The sequence below is a fragment of the Crocodylus porosus genome, unplaced genomic scaffold (assembly GCF_001723895.1).
Source record: "Crocodylus porosus isolate Cpor-Errol unplaced genomic scaffold, CroPor_comp1, whole genome shotgun sequence".
Lineage (NCBI taxonomy): Eukaryota > Metazoa > Chordata > Crocodylia > Crocodylidae > Crocodylus > Crocodylus porosus.
In genome coordinates, this window is record NW_017728912.1 from 12,842,255 (window position 1) to 12,863,890 (window position 21,636).

The window sequence follows — 21,636 nt, forward strand, 5'->3', positions numbered from 1 at the left end:
GTAGGGGGCAGGGAAAGGTGTGGGGGGGGCCCCCCCCAAGCAGCCTCTCACAGGCTGGAACTTTGCCAGCCTGCAAGGGAAAAGCCACGTTTTCCCACATTTTTCTCCTTTAAAAGAGAATCATTTTTTAAAGTTGTTCATGGTCCTTTCATATATTCTTGCAACCCACTTTTGGGTCATGACCCATGGGTTGAGAAATGTTGGCATAGGGCACTAGAGAGAGAGGTGCCGGAAGATATATGTAGACTAGAAAGCTTTGTTCTAGTCTCAGTGATAGCTTTGCACAGCCCTAAAAAGCTTCAGTAGCTGATTCAATTCAGAGGCGATTCAGCAACTGAATTTCCGAGTCCAAATAGAATTGGGAAACCAATTAAAAAGTCTCAAATGAATCAGAAGCCTCCAAATTGATTCGGAAAAGATTAGGCGCCGCTTTGGAGATTCGGCCATAGAGTAAACAGGCAGCAGTCCTCACTACACTGGACACTGCTGCCTCCAGCTGGTTCGTCTGTTGTGGTGGGCGGAGAGGGTAGGAAAGGGGCATGGGGGAGGGAGGGAATGTGGCTGGGACTTGGACAAGCTGCCCAGCCGGGGTGGGGGGCCCTGGACTTGGGGAGGGAGCGTGGGATGTGGGCGCGGCAGTGCTGGGAGCAGGGTCTATGCCCTGTTGCCACTTGCCTAGCCAGGCCAGGGGTGGGGAGGGGGGTGTGATGCAGGCACGGCTCGCTCCGGGTGGAAGTGGGCAAGCGGCAGCAGGGCATAGCCCTCACTCCTAGTCCCTCCCTCCCCCCTCCGCCCACCACAACAGACTTACCAGCTAGAGACATCTGTGTCCAGCGTGGTGAGGACTGCTGTCTGTTTAGTCTATGGTCAGATCGCTGAAGCGGCGCCAAATCTTGAGATCCGATTCGGCCAAATTGGGACAGTGATTTGAATCTCCGAATCGGGCTAATCCGAAGCAGATAATGCTGCTTCACACAGGCCTAGTAGCTAGCTTTCTGTTAAATGCTGTTGTCTGCCTTGGCAAAAGGAACGTCAGCTTCTGTGCATGCGTAAGAAGAGAGATGTTAGTTTTTATTAAGCACTGAGCAATGTTTGGAGATGTGGAATGTTTGCAGATGGGTTTGGGCTCCACCTTCATAGAACAGAATGTAAAACAAAAGGTTTTGAGGGTGTGTTTAAAATAGGGGCTGGGGGAAAGCTGGCAGGACCTGAGGCATATGTAAGTTTGTTGGGGACATTTATAGTACAATGGTATTTATGTATCCAGTAAAAGTGGAATGCAAATAACCAATAAACTAATACAGGAGTAAGACAAAAACCCATGGGTAGTTTCTCTCAACTAATTTGGATGTCAGATGAAGAAGTTAAATGAGAACAGGGACTTACTTAAGAATAAAAACCATAAAAACACAAATGAAAGAAGTTTAGGAGAAAAAATAAATAGAATGCATTGCAGTGAACATCTGACAATGATGGAATTTGATAGAATTAATAGAATAGAGTTGTAGAGAGAAGTAGGTCTGGAAGGGACTGCTAGAGGTCATCTAGTCTAACACCCTGCCTGAGGCAGGACCATCCCTATCCAAACCAGTGCGTATAAACCATAATCTAAACTCTACATAAGACTACCATCAACCCTGACACAACATAGACCTAACACACTAACCTGCCACAGGTAAAGCAGGTAAACAAACAAACAAAACCCTATCTAAAGGATACATAAAAACCGTAGGATAAAAATTTGAAGTAGAGAAGAGCACAACTAGATTTTGAAGAAGACAAAACCCAAGCTGTCAGAATATAAAAATACTATTGCACTAATGGCCTCCAGATCATTAAAAGGAAGTTAAATGCACAGTGTTCAGTAGGGCTGAACATGCCACCAAATTCAGTCAAACAACAAATACCCATCCACATGTAAAACTCTTAAAATAGTACAATGGGATGGTTTTTAGAGAAATGATTTCTCAGTACTTAAATAAATCTTTCCTAGAGAAAACAACAGATTCCTTAAATAGATTCTGTGAAAGAATCAGTCCGCTAAATCATCAGGACTGAAAGGGAGTAATTAGAGAAGTAAAATGCTGCTGAGCAGCCCAGGCTACAAACACATGATAGCTTTGTCTCAGAATATACCATTTATTCAGGACAAAGTGTGATTGTTCAGACATTTATTCCCATTGTCCTGGGATAAATGAGGTAAGGGACTAAGCTTTGTCTCAGAATATACCATTTTATTAAGGAGAAAGTGTGATTTGTTCAGACATTTATTCCCATTGTTTTGGGATTAATGGGGTAAGTAGTACTAACAGTTTGTCCCAGGACATCTGAACAGTTATCTTGGGTTTCTATTATTGAATTAATGGCAGAAAAGTAGCAGATCATTGATTTACTGACTGAACCCTGATTAGAAGGGTGAGGTGTGTACATGCCAATCCCAGGATATTTCTGTTCCAGAACAAAAGTAGACACAACTTGTCCAGGGACAAATGCAATGTGTATTCATAGCCTAAATTACTTACTTGCCTTAGTCTTTACCTCTAAGAAGGTAGGGGATATTCCTATCCTGTAGTGTTCTTTTCTGGTAAGTGACAGAATGTTATGTAACTGGAGAAAATGGATAATTTGGAATGCAACACATTACTAAACCCAGAATTCCTCCTGGGATTATGAAGGAGCTCAAGCAAGAAGTAGTTGAGGTGCCAATATAAAATTATGCACTCTTTTTTTTTAAAAATTGGACTCTGGTCCAGAGAAATAAAGGGCTGGAAATGTTCTACTTATATTTCAAAGTGCCTGTAGTAGATTTAGGTAATCCTAGATCAGCAAGCCTTCCATCTGCACCTTGAAAATCGATTGAAATAAAAATCAAAAAGGGCATAACACTTTTTTCCTTTATCCAAAAAGCTACTACTATACTATCTTATTTATTATTCCTCGAACAAAACTGTTCTTCACCTTTAATATCCTGATTTGGATGATCTATGGAAAGTATTTGTTACACTTTTTAAAGAAAATGGTATCATTGTTTGTCAGGATTTATTTTTAGTCAGCCACTGTTTTAGCAACAGGCTATAAAAATAAACTTCTCTTTCACAGTTATCATCATAAACCAGGCCCTACATGAGTTTGTTTTGGAGATATATGAATGTTTCCAGAGCCTGGATAGACCATGTGATCTGTTTTTTAACATCTAATACAACTTGCTACTAATATTTTAGATTGACAGTCTTTTACATTTTTAAAAGCAAATATCATGCAATGCCAAAAAATAGGTATAGTGTTAAGTGCTTACAAAGATAAAGGTGTTTTGGCTTTGTATTTAGTTATCACCTAGTAACTGGTGTACGCTGTTTTACAGTAGCACTTCAGTATAACGTGACTTGTATACAAATGGATAAATAATTCATTTATATTTGGCTTCTAATTTTCTTTCTCGGAAAACAGAAAATCCTCAGGGTATTAGAAACGATGGCCATGAAGTAACTTTATATGAAGCTAGTTCTCTTAGAAAATGAAAATGAAAGCTGGTGAACTACTTCAGTTAGGTAAATTTTCAGAAGAATAGCTGGTATGCAGTTTTGTTGGCCTGTTGGGAGAGTTAGAAAGGATTAATAAATCAGCTTTGAGCCATCTGAATAAATACCTTAGAAATGACCACTACTTCAGTCCTACGGAACTAGAAGAATTTTGGAATCAAGTGCGTTGTATCTTAATAACAAAGCTTATAGTAAAGGTAAGCAATATATTGCAAATGTCATTCCAATAAGTCAAAAGCAAACTAATGTAATAACCACAATTATTTTAAACAGCAGAATAAAATAATACAACTTGCTCCTTTTTTCCCTTATCTCTCCATCCCATTTTTTCAGTTTGAAATGGGCCTGTTTCTCCTATTTGTTTCAAACATTAATAATTCCTAGTTCTTCAATAGTACTCTTCATCCATACATCTCAAATTTAACTGGTAGGCTTAAAACCTAGGCCAACTTCAACTTTTTAGGTTCATGTCATGTAAACAATATTGTCTTCCTTTTTTTCCCTAAACTTTTGGCAAAAAAACTTTTGGAAAGCAGCCCACCTCAAGCCATGCCATTCAGTCCTGGCAGTATCATTCTTTTTTGTAACACATCATTGTGGGAAGTGTGTTTGTTGGTTAGGTTTGATGAAGTGACCAGGTTTCTTAGATTGTTTTTTCTCTCACTGCTCTCGTACCTTTCAGCCAGAGGCCTTAAGAAAATGAATTTCACACCTCTTGGTACAGTCTTCCAGGCCCTTCTTAGAATATGACAAGACCTCTGTTGTTACTCTGGAAAGTGAAGAAACAGAATTCTATGGAGGGAATATTCTGTTGGTCTTCCCAGCGAATGAATTCCTAACCTCTCTGTCCTTGAGAGGCTTGGCATTTTCATGAGTAATGTTTTGTCTAATTTGTATGATTGAAGTCAAAGGGAATTACAATTTAAGGGTTTACTCATATATGATATACAAAGCTAAAATCATACTTCATAGTATGAGATGGAATAGATGGGGTTCACACAACCAGCAAATTAAGTTGTGCACGCTACCAGGAAGCTTTTGTTTATATCAAAAGATAACAATGTGCTAAAGAAAATCCTCAGGGACTGAATGGAAGGCCGTCTGAAATTCTGTCCAGCTATCTCAGTCAATTTATTTTGAAATGTCATACCCTTTTCACATTGGCTTACAACTGGCTTACAACACCAGTTGGGCTTGGAACATGATATCATTAAGAGACCTCTCCCCATACCCCTTGCTATTGAGACTCTCATGCTAGCTTCTGGGTATTTCCAGCTGTTGAGAGCATTTTGTTCTTCTGTTATGTGCAGACTTTAACTGGTTTATTCAAGATCTCCATCATTTGACTCCATATTAAGATAGCAGTTATGCAGAAAGTCCCCTTCTCAGTTACGTTAATGAAAGCTTCCTCTTCTGACATTTAGATTCTAGCACAAAAGGCAGAAGCTATGAACCATGGACATTTGTTCATCCCCATCTTCCCTTGTTAAAATCAGGATCTGGTATACTAGCTGAGCCATGAACATTTCAGATTCCCATTAGGGTTACCTGACTCTTCAAAGAAGTACTGTATTTCCTTGATTTATAAGATGATCATGAATATAAAATAACCCCCAAATAATTCGATACTATATATGGAAAATTTATAAATTTGTTTTAATTTTCCAGGAATAGAATCTAATTATTGGAGGTTTGCCTTGAATTTACCCCCCTCTCATTGCTACAGCAGGGAAAATAAATCTGGGAAGGGGTTCAGGTGATTTCCTTGCCATCTGCCCCCCTCCAGGTTCTTCCGCTTGCAGTCTCTTCTCTCTCTCCTTACTGTTAGACCCTGCTGTCCCTGAGCATGTGAAAGTGAGGGGCAAATTTCAAAACTGAATTTGAAATAAACATGTCTGTAGTAATATGTGTATAGACAAATTACTGTGGGTACCTACAGACTTAGAATCCAGAATTGATGCATTTTGCCTTTTGAAACTGGTGCAAGTTTGAGCACAGGTACTCCATAAACACACTCCTAAGCACCACTTTTTTGTTCCTGCTTGTATATAGTACAAACTGAGCATGTCTACATGTGGCAATTTGCTGCACAGTAACCAAAATTACTGTGCAGTATGGGTATGCATCTACAGGTGCATGCCTGTACTGTGCAGTAAACGTGGTGACTTACACCAACTTGAGCATAAATTTGATACCTTTTGGCTAGCTCTGGGTAGCTTTCCACTTAGCATGCAGGGTTTTTTGATTGCCCTTCTGAGATGTGCTGTTGTTGTTTGTCCTTCAAATTCGAAGATGACCATGACATCACTCGTTGGTTTGGTTTGTGCTGTGAGCACGTGAGTAGCTGATCAGGCCAATTTGTGCTTTGAACTGTCTGTGATGCACTGAGCAAGAGATGCCACTGGTACCATGGTGCCACTTCGGTATCTTTCTGAGGTACCATGCTCTACTCTCACATAAAGCCTCAGTGCCTCACCCAGGATTCTGTAATTGCAGCTCTGGAGATTATACACTTAAAGTTCAGTTTTATACCATCTAAACTAAATCTGTTACTTAGTCCCCTGGCATGTTACATTTAAGGAACCGTTTGTTAATCTTGCTTTAAATAGTAACCCGGCCACATGTGCGGGTCAATTTAGGGTATGATAATGTGGCAAACAAGTCACTTGAGTTATTAATCTAAAGGGGTTTTATTATCAGTCTTCCACCTCCTAAATTCAGAAAAATCATAGTAAATTGTAATAATCTGTGAATATCTCTTAAAACAAGAGAAAGAGAGATCCCTAATTGTATCATTTAATCCAAAGGCATATTCTCATCTGTTCCCAGCTCTGTAAATTCATAGCTCTCTTTTAAGAATAGCTTATTTTTGTCTTAAATGTATAAAGTAATTTATGTCTGTCCAAAGTCATAGGAAGACTCCAGTATTTTAATAGTGTGGTCCCATAGTTTCTCTCTCTCTCTCTTTACAAGTTTGGGACACTGTTATGATACTAGTTTGGAAAACATCAACTATACTTTCTAAATAGAATAACAGTTAGAATTCCAGACTTAACTAATTCTATGAATTTGAAGGGGGGGATTACTCTATAAATTGAAGATATTGCACTCAAAGTTCCTTCTATTAATCAAAATGGTTTGGGGTGGTGAATCCTATCACAGTCTAAGTAATTGTAACCATGCAGAAGAAAGAATGAAGTAAAAGTTATAGTAAGTGCAACCACTTAGTAACCTGTTGACTTTTGTACATATTTTGTTTTCCAAGAAAGATCTCATTCTGATATATTTTTTTTTAAAGATATGATCTATTCCTTATAGTAGTTGTTGGAATATCCTTTGTACATGAGAATTTTCCTGTGTTGACTGCCCATTACTATCCTGAAATGGAATAAGATTCTTTCCTTCTTCACTTGCCAAAGTTGATCATAGCAACAACAGTAAATTTATGCACAGCAAACTCTGACATTAAGCCTTAAGGGATGTTACAGTTTCTAAGGGAATTTAATACACTGTGAGTAGAGTGTTGAACACTCTTTTACTAGGATCAGAATGGGAAGTTTTATAATTCATTTACAAAACTGTAACCATGCTTCCCTTACTTTCTTTGTAGGTATACATATTATATTATTTGTCATTTCTTATTGCAATATAATACTTTGATGACAGTTTACTAGCTGGTGGGGAGGGGGAGTCCTCCCATTTTACTGGATTTTTCCTTAATGTTACGTACACTTCTGAAAACGTTTAATTAGTTAACACATTTGTAAAAGCCCTCTGTAATAGTTATGCTGGACTGTCAGATATTCGAGTGTCAGACTGCATTTAGGGCCAGTTCATAGCTGGCACTATATTTGCCCTGCAAAAGAGTAAGGATCAATAAACTCCCTGTCCCTGAGAGAGGATCTTATTGCACTTTCTCTCCAGTTGTGGGGAAGTGGGCTCTGGCTGCTACACTCTTGTCAAGAGAATGTATGGATCGTGGACTGTCTCGCCAAAGTGCTGGCCAGAAGAATTAGAGCAGGGCTCAGCAACCTTTTCCAAGAGATAACATGGCTCCGTTTGATGTCATCCAGCACTTCTGACCCAGCCATTACCACTGCTTCTTCCCAGTGCCAAATTGCTGCCACCGTGTATGCAGCCTGACCATCACTGAATATCACAGAATCCCCCTGCCATAGAAAGGCCACTTAATTGCCCCATCACCAAAATTCTGATGGTATCTGGGCTTGACAGACTGGATGAAATTTGCTTGGCAGGCCAGATCCGCCCCATGGACCATAGATTGCCTACTGCTGTATTAAAGGAAGATTCCATACCAGGTGAAGGCAACACAAATTATTTCCCTGGCTCCAGAATAAAGGATGAGCAAAGGTTTTGTGACTGTGATGGTTTCTGTCCAGGACTCCTGCAGTGTTTTCTAGCTGCACACTGCCCCTCCCTGGTGGTAATGAGCAAAGGCTCAGTTTAACTTGGTAAGCTGTGACGAAGGAGAAAAGTAGCTGATAAAATATTTTGGATGTTTGCAGAGCAGCTGGCATGGTGAGGCGTCTGATCCTGTTTGGGATGCAACTATCAGAACAATAAAAATAATAAAAAGAATCAATGTGATGTGGTGCATTACTGAAAGCCAGTTTTGCTCAACAAAAAAAATAAGTTTCCACTTTTCATAAGAAGATCTTCTCTTTTAAAATATATTATTATTAATTTTTTGGTATTGGAGATGAGTATATTCTGTATTGCTTTTTGCACAATTTTTTCTAAATGTTTTTGTTTTCCTTAGTTTTCAGTGATAGTTGTCAGCAGTCATTTCTGGCTGTTTCTGCAACTCACCTTATGCAGAATGAATCTTCTTCACTACCCTCACAGTTTTCTTTTAAATTCAGTGGAGTGGAAGTCCAATACCAGCAGCCTTCATTTTCAAATTAAATAGGGCTCCAAAGCAGGCAAAATGACTTTTCTGTTTTAGTGTCTCACTTCTGTTTTACTTTGTTTCTTTCTCTCTTCTTTACATCCTGCTACAGCTAATAAAATGTTCTCTGGCATGAATAGTTAATCAGTGAAAGGAAGTTCCTCCAACAAAATCTCAGTAGTTCCTCATAATGAGAAAAGCAAATCCAAAAAGGTATTGTTTAGGGTTTGAAACAGGAAATGGGGGAAAAATCATCCATTTATCAGTCCTTTGCCATAATTCTTGGACTAGTGATTTCTTCTGACTAAAAAATCCTAGATATCTTTAGAAAAAGGAAAAGATACACCTGATGTCTAAAGTGTGCCCGTAACCCACCAACTAACTGCAATGGGAAATTCAAGTTCAGTTTTTGTTCTTGCTGGAAAGGTATTAATGATTTTTACAGCACTTTCCTGGTGTGGCATCTAATCCAGGTGAAGTGGAATTCCTGTAACCAGGTTCCACTTAAATTTATTTGCTAATTTAAATCCCCCCTCCCCCCTACCTGAAACCTAGAGCAGCCACACTCCACAAGCACCATTGGAGTATTGCTTGAGTGGCTATGCTGGGGGTATTCCACAACACATTAGAAATGGCAGCAGCTGTGTTTGTGGTTTATAAGAGAATTGATTTGCTTGTATATCCATTATGTTTGCACACGTATTGATCAAACTGCTGTTTCAAATTGTGTAGTTACTCCTTTTTCTATGACTGCCAAAAACATGATAAATTTATGAGAGAATGGACTGACATGGATACACACAGGCAGTACACAAATGAAACTTCAGTTTAGTTAAGGATAAATTAACAGTAATGTTAGTTGAAGCCCAGATTTGGGACTGTTCTTCAGAAAAGTTACGTGCAGAGTAGTCTGCATAAAATAAAAATGATAGAGGAGTGCCTACCCTAACTACATTCTCTTCTCTCAAGCTGTTCGTTACTAAAACACATGCATATCATGTCAGCTGTACGCTAAATGAAGGTCAGCCTAGAAATAAAATTAATCAAAATTTTACCCCTCTATAACTCAGATTTATTTTATTCTGAAATGCCTGTAGCTAATAAGCTGCAATTCATCCCTTTAATTATTACTCCTCACTTCTGTATACAATCATCCTAAAGGCTGCCTCTTTTATTTTGTCTTGTTTTTATTATAATATATTGTTGGCATTGTGGTGCAGTGTTTGAGCCCCAGCCACAGACCAGGTTCCCACTGTGCTAGGTACTGTGCAAACACAGAACAAAAGAGGCCCTGCTTGAGTCTCAGTTGTTTAGAAGTGCTGACATTTTGGGAGACTGCTGTTCAGCACTGTTTCTTGACTATCATCTTGCATTCCAATTTCACGCTCCTACTTATATCATCAGTTAATCCTGACTGCTGACCTTCACTTGAGATACAGCATGTCAGTACATCCAAATAACAGTCAGCACTTCAAAGCAGAGTAGTTGGAGAGACCTTCTTTGTTAATGCTTAGTGTTTCTCATTTGGAGTCCACAATCAAAATAATTTGTAGTGGTTTTCCCTAGTGCCTGTACTGAGCATTTGATCTTTTACCCCATTCAACAAAGTGATCTAGGTACAAAAACAATCCCTTGTCTTATTTTTCCAATAGAAAAAAATGGTTCAATACTAATACAAACCATACCATATTAAATTTTGTTTATCAGTTTAAAATATATCAGAAGAGGCAATACTTTAAATTGTCCTTTTGGTGTACTCTGTATCTTCACTAAAGTATCTATCTAGTTTAAGGACAATCTTACAGTCCATCATATTAAATGGAGTTTTGGCTGTGTGAAAGTTGTAGATTTGGCCTTTTTTCCTGCAAAAGTCTGATTATAGTAATAAGTAGCAAGAGTCCTGCAGGCTTCAGTAGGCATTGGATCAGGCCCGTGAACTGCTTTGAGTTGCCAAGCTGAGATTGTCCCATTCTGAGCACTAATCTAAAATAGGCCAAATCAGTTCTGACTTCTATAGGGATTTTGCTGGAAGGGCTGCAGAGTAAGGCCCAATAATGACACCACAAAATGATATCCTTGGTGCTTGAATATGCACTATTAAAGCAGCTCAAACCTATGAATAATATGTGGGCAGCTTAACTGTTTCCATTAGTAAATCGCTGTACAGGGCTATGTGTAGAAGAACAGTTGCAAAACATGTATGCAGTTCCAGAAGTTATATTTAATTGAACCTGAAAACACACAGTTAGACGTTTTAAAGTTTTAGTTGTAATGAAATAATTTTGTCCTTTCTACTAATTAATTATGGATTTCAAGTTGGAAACTTGTATTTTTCCAACTTTTCTTCAGTGAGCAATCTTTATTTTTGACTTTTCTGGAACGTTAGTGTTGGTGCACATCCAATTAAACATCCAAATCTTAGTGTGTGGCATGTGGCAGATTGGGGGGGGGGAGGGGGCAGGCAATCCTGCAGCATGAAGGGCAGGAAGCAGAAAGCAGAGCAGCAGATCAGGAAGAAGAGGATTGGAATGACACTTGAGGAAAGCATAGGGCAGGGGTGGGCAAAATGCAGCCCATGGACTGGATATGGCCTGCCAGGCCATTCTATCTGGCCCATGAGGCCCCTAAAAAATTTAGAAAATGAATATTTATCTGCCCCTGGCTGCCTGCCATGTGACCCTCAATGGCTTGCCAAAACTCAGTAAGCGTCCCTCTGCCCAAAATAATTGCCCACCCCTGGCATAAAGCAACAAACATTGGCCACCACTGAATTCAACTAACTTCCACTGATTTAAACTAACTTAGCCTAGCAGTCTAGAAATAGCAAAGTTAAGTACAAACAGTCAAAGCCTGAGGCTGAATCAGTTAATTCTTCACAGCTTAGTCTAAGATGTATAGATTGAACAGATAAACAAGTGAACAGACATTCACTTCTGACTTTGGAATTACAGCTACATGATTGCAGTGTTCCAGGCCAGAAGCTGGGGTGCACTAGAGCATGCCTCCCTGCTCAGAGCAGACAGCTTGGGTCAAAACTAGTGCACCCACCTGTGTTTGTGTGGGAGGGAGAGGGCGGGGCAGAGGGAGGGGGGGCTGGGTTGTGAGGAAGATGCAAAGCATCCTGGGATGCTGGGGGACTGAGTTAACTTGAACCTGGAGGTGATCAGAGACAGTTCAACAAACTGATTTACCCTAAATCAGTTAAGTCTGATACTGTATCTACCCAGGTTTATCTTAAGTTAGTTTTGACCATTTTGAAAGTGGCTTATGTGCTCTGAACTTTTGTTGTGTTACAGATTTGAACCCATTTCCAGTTACTGGTTTATGTGTAATTTCTGTCCCTAGCCCCAGAACAGGTGAATGTTAGTGTGGTTCCCCATAATAAACTCTGGGGCTAGCTGCAGCCTTTGCTCTGGAAGGAGGTGCTATTTCAGAGCTTTTTCCGCATAAACAAACTTTCTATGGTTCGCATACTTGTGTGTGTTGGTGTCCTGAAAAAATGGTTTCTGGATCGTAATGCTTATTTTGCTATGCTAATTAGTGTTTCTTTGTTTACGTTGGGTTAAGGAACAGCTAGAAAACCCACCATGAACGGGGTAAACAGAACAAGGCAGATGCAGACACTGAGCTATTCACTTATTTGGCTTGAAGCACAAGACTCTCCCTCCACCTTTCCCCTTCCCCCAGCAAAACCTGTGCCTGCAAGGTAGCCTAGGTTGTGTTCCTTTTACTTCTTGGATGATATGCAATGGCAGTTTCCTTCAGTATTCTAATTCTCTCTCTCCTTTTCTCTTTCTTGTATGCATATGCCTCTTTTTCGTAGATTTTTTCCATGAAGTTTGACTGCTAAAGTACAGTGAAAGTCCCAGTAGCATCATCATGATTTAACAATCCATGACCCTAATCCAGCAATAATTTCAATGATACAGGGAGCCCTGGGTAGTGGATGAGGTCTGAGTTTTTAGCAATAAATGGCCTAACCATGGTGAGTGTAGTAATTCAGTGTGCTGCATCTAAGGAGTGAAGCTTTACAATACTTTTTGTAACAATGTGAGAGAATCAGATTTTGGAGCTGTGCCACCAGCATATCTAGGGCTGTTTAATATTTTCACTGATCCCCATGAGACATTCTTAACAGAAATATTTCCAAAATAAAGGTCTTGATATCCAGCCACATTTGGACTAGTGGTGGATTAAGTTGAGTTTTAATGGATCAGCTGATCCAGGCTTTGCACTACAAAGAGGCCGCCCCTCAGGTTCTAGGGGAGGGTGAGTTTGCACTAGTCTGGCACAGTTCATCTATATCTGCCTTTAGCTATCCGTTTCCACTTTGACATAATCAGGACCATAAGCTTCAGCCCCTTTCTGCCCATCTGCCTTCCGACTACCTGAGTAGGATCCCGCGTTTATGATTATTCCAATCCAAGCCAAGGTTAGGTTGCCAAACGCTAGTTTTGATTGTTGCTATTGACATTTTTATTTTATTTTGTATTGTCGTGGTACCCAAAGGTCCACACTCACGATTTAGGGTCTACTGTAATAGGTGCATTGGTGATACAGTCTCTAAGTTAGGGAGAGGTATAGGTGACTCATAAATACCTGCTTTAATACAGGGCATCATTGCATAATACCACTGTTAGCTTTATAATTTGTATTGTGGTAGGATCGGTTGACTTGGAAGTGTTTAATTTTTTTAACAAGAGTCAGCAGGTGAAAACACTAACATAAAGTGGGGTTATTTCAACCTGTTAGACACATGACTACATTGAAAAGCAGACTGATGTGACATCAGTAAGACGCCTGGGTCCAGGAGGAACTGTAGACCATGGGAGACCTTACCAAGGTTACCGACCAGGTCATAGTATATGCCTGATACTGGAGAAATCCATAATTTTCGTGACGGGACACACAAAGGGGGAAAAGAAGAGGAAGAATGTAGCACCTAGAGTCAGCCCTGTCATGGTAGTAGGGTACTGCTGAGACCCACCAATGTGCTGGTGGGCACAAGAAATATATTTTATTGCAGGCTGGGGAAAATATTTGGCTTGTGGAGGCACACTTTGTTTACTGTACTGACATGACTTCTGTAGTGTTTCTGGTGCAGGATTTGCATTGTTGCAGACAAAAGCAGGATAAAATGTAAGAAAAAGACCACAGTAAGAAGGACTTCTGCAAGGGAAGACAGGAGCTGGATTAGAAACATAATGGCATGCTGAACTGTATGTGGAGACTCCAACTAAGAACAGATCCCTTTTGTGCTAGGCTAGAATCCAAATAGGCAAGACAGAAAAAGGGGCGGGGGAAAGGACATAACACAGAAGCAAAGTGGTGGCTTGCAAATGTAATAGAGGTTACATGGCTTATTTTAATAATTGACATTTTGTTGGGAGAAGATTAATTAGAGAAAGAAGGGAGTAAAAGAGGAAAAATGCAGGTAAAATGAGGAAGAAGTGAAATGACTGAAGACTGACATGGGAGGGAACTGAAGTAAACGGGCTGCCAGGAGGCAAAGAATGTTCAGAGCAAAAAATTTTAGAGAGCAGCTGGCCACTACTAACATGTTAAAAATCCAAACTCTGCCGCACAATCCCTACTAGTTTTTGCAAACTCGGTAAAGCTTGTGAAGTTTTAAAGCCTTTGTAAAAGAATGGAGATGTTCCTGAATATTTACTAATCATCTGATTCAGTTGCAAAATTATTAAAAATACATCTTTTGTGTTTGTAAGGATGAACCAGATTCTTCCCTCCGTGTAAATCCATAATAACTCCAGTGGCTTTGGCACATCATAATGGCTCCCTAAGGTCTCTTTACCACTGTGAATAGGGTTTTTTCTCAAGCTGTTCAGTTGATGACGGCAAGGTATGGAACAGGATGTGAATTTGGTGATCACAGTCTTATTAATAAAAGTTACAGGCTATAATATACAGGAAGCCACTAATTTACATAAACATAAATTGGGAATAACACCATTTTTATTAGTGTTTAAGTGATTTAAGGAGGAAAATAACATTGGTCTAGTAATTGCTTAGTTGCTTGATTAGCACTTCAGACCTTATCTTGTTCTACTCCTTTTTAAGGATGTTTTTGGCCACTGGCTACCTTGGAAGCCTGAGCAAGTCCTTTTGTTTACAGTACTGTCTGGTACACAGTGGCTGCATCTACACATGCACTTTAATGCACAGTAGCTTATTGTACTGCACATTAAATCATCACATAAAAAATTTTGACTTTGCACCAATGCGCAATAAAACAGGCTACTGGGCATTAAGCGTCACTTAAAAACCATGCATATTAAGGCAGCCTAATGCTTTATTATTCATATTAGAGGCATTAAATTTAATGTGCATCAGAAAAAGTGCCTTAATACACATGTAGATGTTTATTAGTGACACCTACAAAAGTAGAGCACGTTAAATATGGGTTTCATATACAGCATTACTTTTTGGGTTTTGGTAGTGTTTGTTTTTTTGAATATGCATCGATATGTACATGCTATTGTTGTGTAGTACATGCAGATGAATTTGTTATTGCATTCAACCTATATATAGCCTTACAAAATCAGCATTAAAGCATACCAGCCCAGACACACAAGTTTCTATTCCGCCTTATTATAGTGGTGGTTTTTTAAAATGTATAGGTTTTCACTCCCTGATCTAAAATAAATGCTTGACCTAGGTGGGTAAGTCAAATTTCAAGTCTGTGGTGGTAGTGTCTGCATCTGTTAGCTTTAAGAACCTCATTTTTCACTGTCCATAGTGCTTTGATAGTTGTGGCATAACAGTACTGTTCAATCTGGATTAACTCTCCAAGTCACTAACTGTTATCAGGCATCATTAATTACTAATGTAACTAGTTAAAATGGAGAAAACTAATATATGTTGTAATGAGATTCAGATTTCAATGTAAGAAAGATAGATGTTTGTATTTAGGACTCCTAAATATTTATATTCTGAGGGATATTTATTCTGTATTAGATACAAAAGTTATGATGATGTGGGGCATAAATAATAATGCCTGTTCTGTTAGAAATGTATGCCTTCCTCTAAGTTTATTAAACAGGAAAGAGGAAGAGGTGGGTGGGGGAGGTGGAGAGGGATGGAGTCTGACTTTGTAGTATGATATTAGTGGAGTTTTTCCATTTCTGTAGTGTAAATCAGAGCAGAATTAGGTTCAGAGAATGTTAACAGCAATGAGTAACCTAGGCCATATTCAGTAAAGATTTAAGTATGTTTAACTTTCTGCAAAGTGCGTAGCCTCAATGACTTGACGAGGAGTCTTGGATGCATACATGAAGTTATACATATGCTAGCCTTGGGCTGCTGTGTTTCCAAACCTACAATAATAGAGCTGGGCTGTTTTGTTGACCCCCTGCCTTCTTTTTAGTTGCTTTGGGGGAAGAAAGTAAAATTTCCACTCCAAATATGAGAAAAGAAGAAAGAGCCTGGTAATGGTTTACTCTTTTGTTTTTACTGTCTCCAAGAAAATAATTTATTAAATATGTAGAAGGAAGATTTGCAAGACTGAGAGACAGTATGCTGTTCTAGCATTGATTTTAGTGAGGACTTTTCATGTTTCATATTTAGATCTTGTTTTCTTTAGGCCATTTGATATTTATTTTGTTGTTTCCATTTAATGTTGTGAAATAATAGTCTTATAGATGATGTATTATATTTGGGGTTAGATGAATGATTTAATCGGTATTCAAAAAAAAGAGTGAAGTCTGATATGTATTGGATCTGGCTACACAGTCTGGTTATAGTAACTATGTATTAGGTGTAGCAAAGGTTTTATGGTGTAATTGACACAATCTAACATGCCTTATTAAAACAGCACCACAGAATGACCAATGGAAAATTGGCAATTAATGCAGAAAGTCCAAAAATTTTGAAACTTTATTTGTAAAGCACATGCAACTGTTGAGCATACTTTAGAGCTAAGGAAGCCATGTCTGAGTAATTGGCCCTGAGAATTTTCTGGCTGACATTATTGTTTAAATTGAGTTTAACTCTGCTTTTGTATGCAAATACAAAATACAGTAAAATAACAGTTGTGCACTGGAGCAAAAAGAAACATTTATAACTTGTAGTAAAATCTGATGATACATGTAAAATCTTTGGCAAAAATTTTAAACCTCATGGGAGAAATGAAGTAGTAAAATGATTGTCTCCATAAAGCTATAAACAAACAATAAAGTATGTTGTAAATAATGGATACTAGCAAGAAAAAGGGGGTTGTAAGTTCCACACAAAGTCTCTTATACAGTAATAAAAGATAAAAGTACATCAGCATTCCATCTGAAATATGTCTATTCTTTATGAAGAGGCAGCATAATTTTTTATATAAAGCTGTAGTGAATTTACTAGTAGAGATCTAAAACTTTTCACATGCTTCACTGTTTGGTGAGTTGTGTGATCCTACCATGCTTGGATTTATTCTTTTGGTTCATGAAATGTGACATAGGGAGAGGAGCAGGGAGGACAGGAAGGGAATAGAAAACTGAAAAGCTTATTTGTGCACAATAAGATATTACAAATAATTGAACGTCACACTTTCATTGATTTGCAGGTCTCAGATATGCAAACCCATAAACTAATTGCAGAATCGTTCAATTACTGGAGCACTATTACTGAGGGAGACATCTGAAAAGTGTCTCCAGTTAGTTTTGATTTTGAGAGAGGCTGTAATCAAGCCTGCTCAGTATAATTAAACTGATGAGATTTTGAGATATTGTATTTGTTTGCCTCTTGTCTTTTCCTTCGTTTAACGTTAATGTTTTCTGAATCTTGCACTATGTCAAGTGACCCTGAGCTTGAAAGCTAGTGCTTCAAGTATGTAAGCTTTGGCACCATTTGTAAAAAGAGCAAGATATGATAGCAAGAAAAAGATCACACCTGGGAGAAATCCATGATTTCCTTAGTAATGCTGTGGTAGGAAACTACATGTAGTGGGCTTGAATAGACTGATTTCTTGACAAAAAGACAACCTGCTCCAGGAGAGCAGAATACTGGACCTATGAAGCTCTATGCTCATGAATTGTAGGTGATCTTTAGGTGTGGGGCTTGAACAAAGATCAGCACACTTCTACTACCCTCCTATATTGGGCCTGCTCCCTTCTACCTGTTTTGTGTCCTATAGCCCTTCCTATAGCCTCAGGCTGGACTAGGTTTTGTGTCAGGGCCTTGTAAGAGTCCCTTGTTCCTGGGAGTTGTCTCCAAAACTCCAACGACTTGAAATTCAGTGAAGCAGACAACAAGGATGTAAAGTACCAACCAATCAACAGTTTAGCATAGACCCTTGTTGAAAAGTTATATGTGTACCCCTCTACAGGAGTGTTCTCATATTCTTTCAGTTTATGGTTTAAGCACATTAACCAGAGCCTGGCAGTGAAGCTTATACTGATGCTGCATCTGCTCTGTGGACAAATGGAGAGATGTGTATGGACGCATACATCTGGAGCCATTTCAAAAAGGGAAACATTTCAAAAGGGCAGCTGTTATATTTTAATTATTATGGATGGACAAACCAGGAATCATAACTGTAGCTAACCTGCTCCATCTTTAACTATGCTTCATCCACAGTTAAAGTTGGAGGTTTGCTGCAGTTGTTTGGTTCCTGATTTATTGGAATGTAACAAAGGCATGTAACAATTGCTACCCTTTTGAAATGAACATTTGTTACAGCCCTTTTAAGACTGCTCCAAATGTATGCATGTCCATACCCAGAAGTGGCAATTTGGCATGTTTAACAAAAAGTTAAACTAATCAGGTATGGTTTGGACCTTTGCACTCTGCGCGTTCTTCTTTGGGGTATCACAGTACCTCTTCTTAGGCCTCTTGGGGACCTGAGGCCTGAGGAAGGGTACTTGTGATATCCCAAAACTTGCCTATGTCTATCCCAACCAAGTAATTGGCCCAGTAAAGATTTCACACACAAGAATTCTTGCTCGTCTCATATCTTCTAAGCAGATTATAAAACTTAGTAGTTTGGAAAAAAATACAGTAGTTGAGAATGGACTCTAGGCAGGCAGGTGAAACACGTGGGATCAACATTACAAATGTTGACTTTTGCTGTTGCTGAACAGTTGTAAGGTTTTTTTTATCTGATATAGACAAGCATGAAAACATATGTTTAACTCTGTCCCTGTTTAAAGTCCATTGGAGCTCAAGGGAATTCAGGATATTGCTCGAGTGCATACTTAAATTGGGGTTGCTTTTCATAAGTGGTCCCCATGTGAAGTCATCTTTTCTTTCTTTTTACAACCCACAATTTCCTGTTTAGGGCTATAGTTTGCAAAGAGTAACTATAACTGTGTGTGTAAATGACCAGCCTTCCTTACCTCCACTGAGGAAGAGCTTGCATTCTTCTTCGTAAAATATTCCTCGGTAGCAATATTGGGTCAAAAATGAGTAGCTGCAACACAAACCAGTTCTCTCTTTTTCAGCTAAACTTGGAAGGCTTCACCAGCCCTGCTTAAAAGACATCTGGTAGAAATGTCAAAGAACAGTTCACCCTGCTGTAGCCCATCTTGAATCCCTAGCTCTTTGAGAACTTCAGGATGCCATTACTCTTGGCAAAATAGACGAACCTCAGAATTTGGGTAAACCCTGAATGATGTTCAGCATAGGAAGAATAATTCTTAATATGAGAGCTCAGGTGCACAATGATCTTTTAAGGCTGCTTTTTAGGCTTAAAGTTTAGCAGTGCTTTTTACAACTTTGATTATTTTCTGTTTCATTTAGACCCCTCTTTACGTTGTTAACCACGGGGAGACTGGGCCAATCCGATGCAATAGATGCAAAGCCTATATGTGTCCCTTCATGCAATTTATTGAAGGGGGAAGAAAGTATCAATGTGGATTTTGCAGCTGTGTAAATGATGGTAAGTGGTAAAGATTAACATTTGTTTGAATGAATTTACCATACAAACTAAGAAGGAAATTACATCTCTGTTTTCTTGTTAAAACAACTTGGAGTGAAGCACTAGTCCCACTGAAATGAACAGAGATTTTTACCAAAACTCAGTGGAGCCAATATTTATTCTCTAAGACTGTTTGACATGTTATTCACTACAGTCCAAATCCTGTCCTCTGAATCCACATGAATAAAGACTGAATGGAGCCTAGGATAAGGCCCTACAGCTGTGACAGTTTTTACTAGCTGACTTCATGCCCCTTGAATTTCCTATCAGCAGAAAAAATAGCAGGAAACATAACCAGGCAATTCTGAAGATTCCTTCTACTTGGCTATTTAATGTTAGGAAAAATAAAGTGCAGCAGAGGTTTTCTGTTGAGCCCTCCACTTTGTGTCCTCTTGAGGTAAAACTTTCCTCTGTCATTTTAAGCTGAGTGTAATAGATCTTAAACTGGTACTTAGAAGATAGAAAGGTACAACAGTGGAAACATGCTCTGTAATGTTGTGAATGTGAAAATGTAAAAATATTGGGCTCATTTCTTTTTCTTTTGGCCATTTTGACCCATTGCGGTAAAACTATGAGAGAGGTTGGGAATCACACCACAGTCCTAACTGCTTTTTCAGCTGCGGGCTAGATGCAGGGTTGATATGCAGGCTGGATCTGGTTCACAAAATCAGTGTGTGGACTCAGTCTAGCATGGGGTGAGCATCCAGGTACAGTCTAGGATGTGACCCCAGCTTTGTATGCTGAATGAATCCCCAGATTTGTGTGCGCCAGAACAGGCCCATCATCCCAGCTCCATATGTGCTGGAATGGACCTGCTGCACCAGATTCCAGCCCAGCATGCACCAGATTGGGCCCACCACCCCAGTCATGTGTGTGCCTGGTTAGGCCTGCCATCTAAGCCCTGTACACCAGTCCGATTTACCGTGTATGTAAAGTCATGTCATCTGGCCATGGAGCTTGAAAATTTGGCGGTGAAGGAGCAGGAACATTAATTGCTACTGTTCCCATGTCAGCAATTTTCCAGACCTGTGGTGGGCCAGATTTCTTGTCTACATGGGCTGGATCTGGCCTGTGGGCCAGAAGTTGAGTGTCACGGAGTTAGAGAATTCATTCAATTTGGAATGAATTTGAAGATAGCTGAGTCAGCACAGTGGCCCTAAACCACTTCCTTCCCAGTCCACAGGGAATAGAAAGTATTCCCAATGAAAAGGGCAATGTCCAGAAATGTCTGTGCTCTCTAGCTCTTCTGCTGACTAGACTAGTCCCTTGAGACTATGAACAAAGGAAGACAAGGTTGGCTCTTGACACTGCCATAAGTAGCTACCAGCCAGTGGCAGAATAAGGAAAGAACAAAGGTGTTATAAAACAACTTTTTCCTTCAACCCAACTCTGTTCCTGTATGAAATAGCTAGAGCAAAGAATTGAGCCCTACATTTATCATGCAATATAACCATAACTAGATGATGTATTACTGACATTCCATCATATGATGAGTCTCCGATTAAATACATGTGACAATAAGTGAGATGCACTTAGTAGGATTCTCTCAGAGAAATGGCTTATGAAAGAAAATATACAGACAGTTTTAAAAAAATGTATTGTAGCAAAATACAGCTGTGCCAAATAATGAAATCCAGCTTCATCAAAAGTTTATTTTTAAAAATGCTTTGTCAACATAGCATATATATTGTGCTCTGTGTCTAGCTGCTAGTTAGAATTCAACTTCAAGTAAAAATAAACTTCTTTAAAAATGCCCAAATGCCCACCAAAGACCAAATATTTAGAACGGCATCACAGTAGTTATGTCGACAACCATGGATTTAATGGTTGAAGTACCTATTAATCTTGCTGTGACAAGTGTTGGTTTTCACAGAAGATACCATGCCATATTTGTTCAAGTGTGCTGCATGTGACTCATAAGTATTCTTGTGCTTTTGGCTGAATCCCAAGTCTTTGCTAGAACTAGCCTTTCTAGACACTTGTATCAAGTTGGAGTTCCTCAGCTGGATCACAGTGGTATACTGCTTTCCCTAATACAGTAATCTTTTCAGCTCTGAAATATGAACCTTGAAAAACTCAGGCTAACTGTTTTTTTTGGCCTGAGGTTCAACCTATTGAGCAAAGTATAGCAAACAGCAAGCTTCATAGTTTGTCAGGTTAAATTCTCTTGAACATAAACCTTTATTGTTAGAAACAATGCAAATATAGGATTTGACCAGTGATTTCAGTTTAAATCATTCTTTGTACTCCTAAGGTGTCTTTCATCTAAG

The 21,636-nt window shown here is 39.1% G+C and overlaps 1 protein-coding gene across 2 annotated transcripts in view; it reads left to right on the plus strand.

Moving 5' to 3' along the window:
* SEC24D (SEC24 homolog D, COPII coat complex component) overlaps positions 1-21,636 on the plus strand; it is a 91,186-nt gene that overhangs the window by 32,304 nt on the left and 37,246 nt on the right. For both annotated transcript variants that reach the window (XM_019534047.1, XM_019534048.1), the window contains one exon: positions 19,189-19,327. In XM_019534047.1, the coding sequence (XP_019389592.1) occupies positions 19,189-19,327 (139 nt within the window). The remainder of the gene's footprint in view (positions 1-19,188; positions 19,328-21,636) is intronic.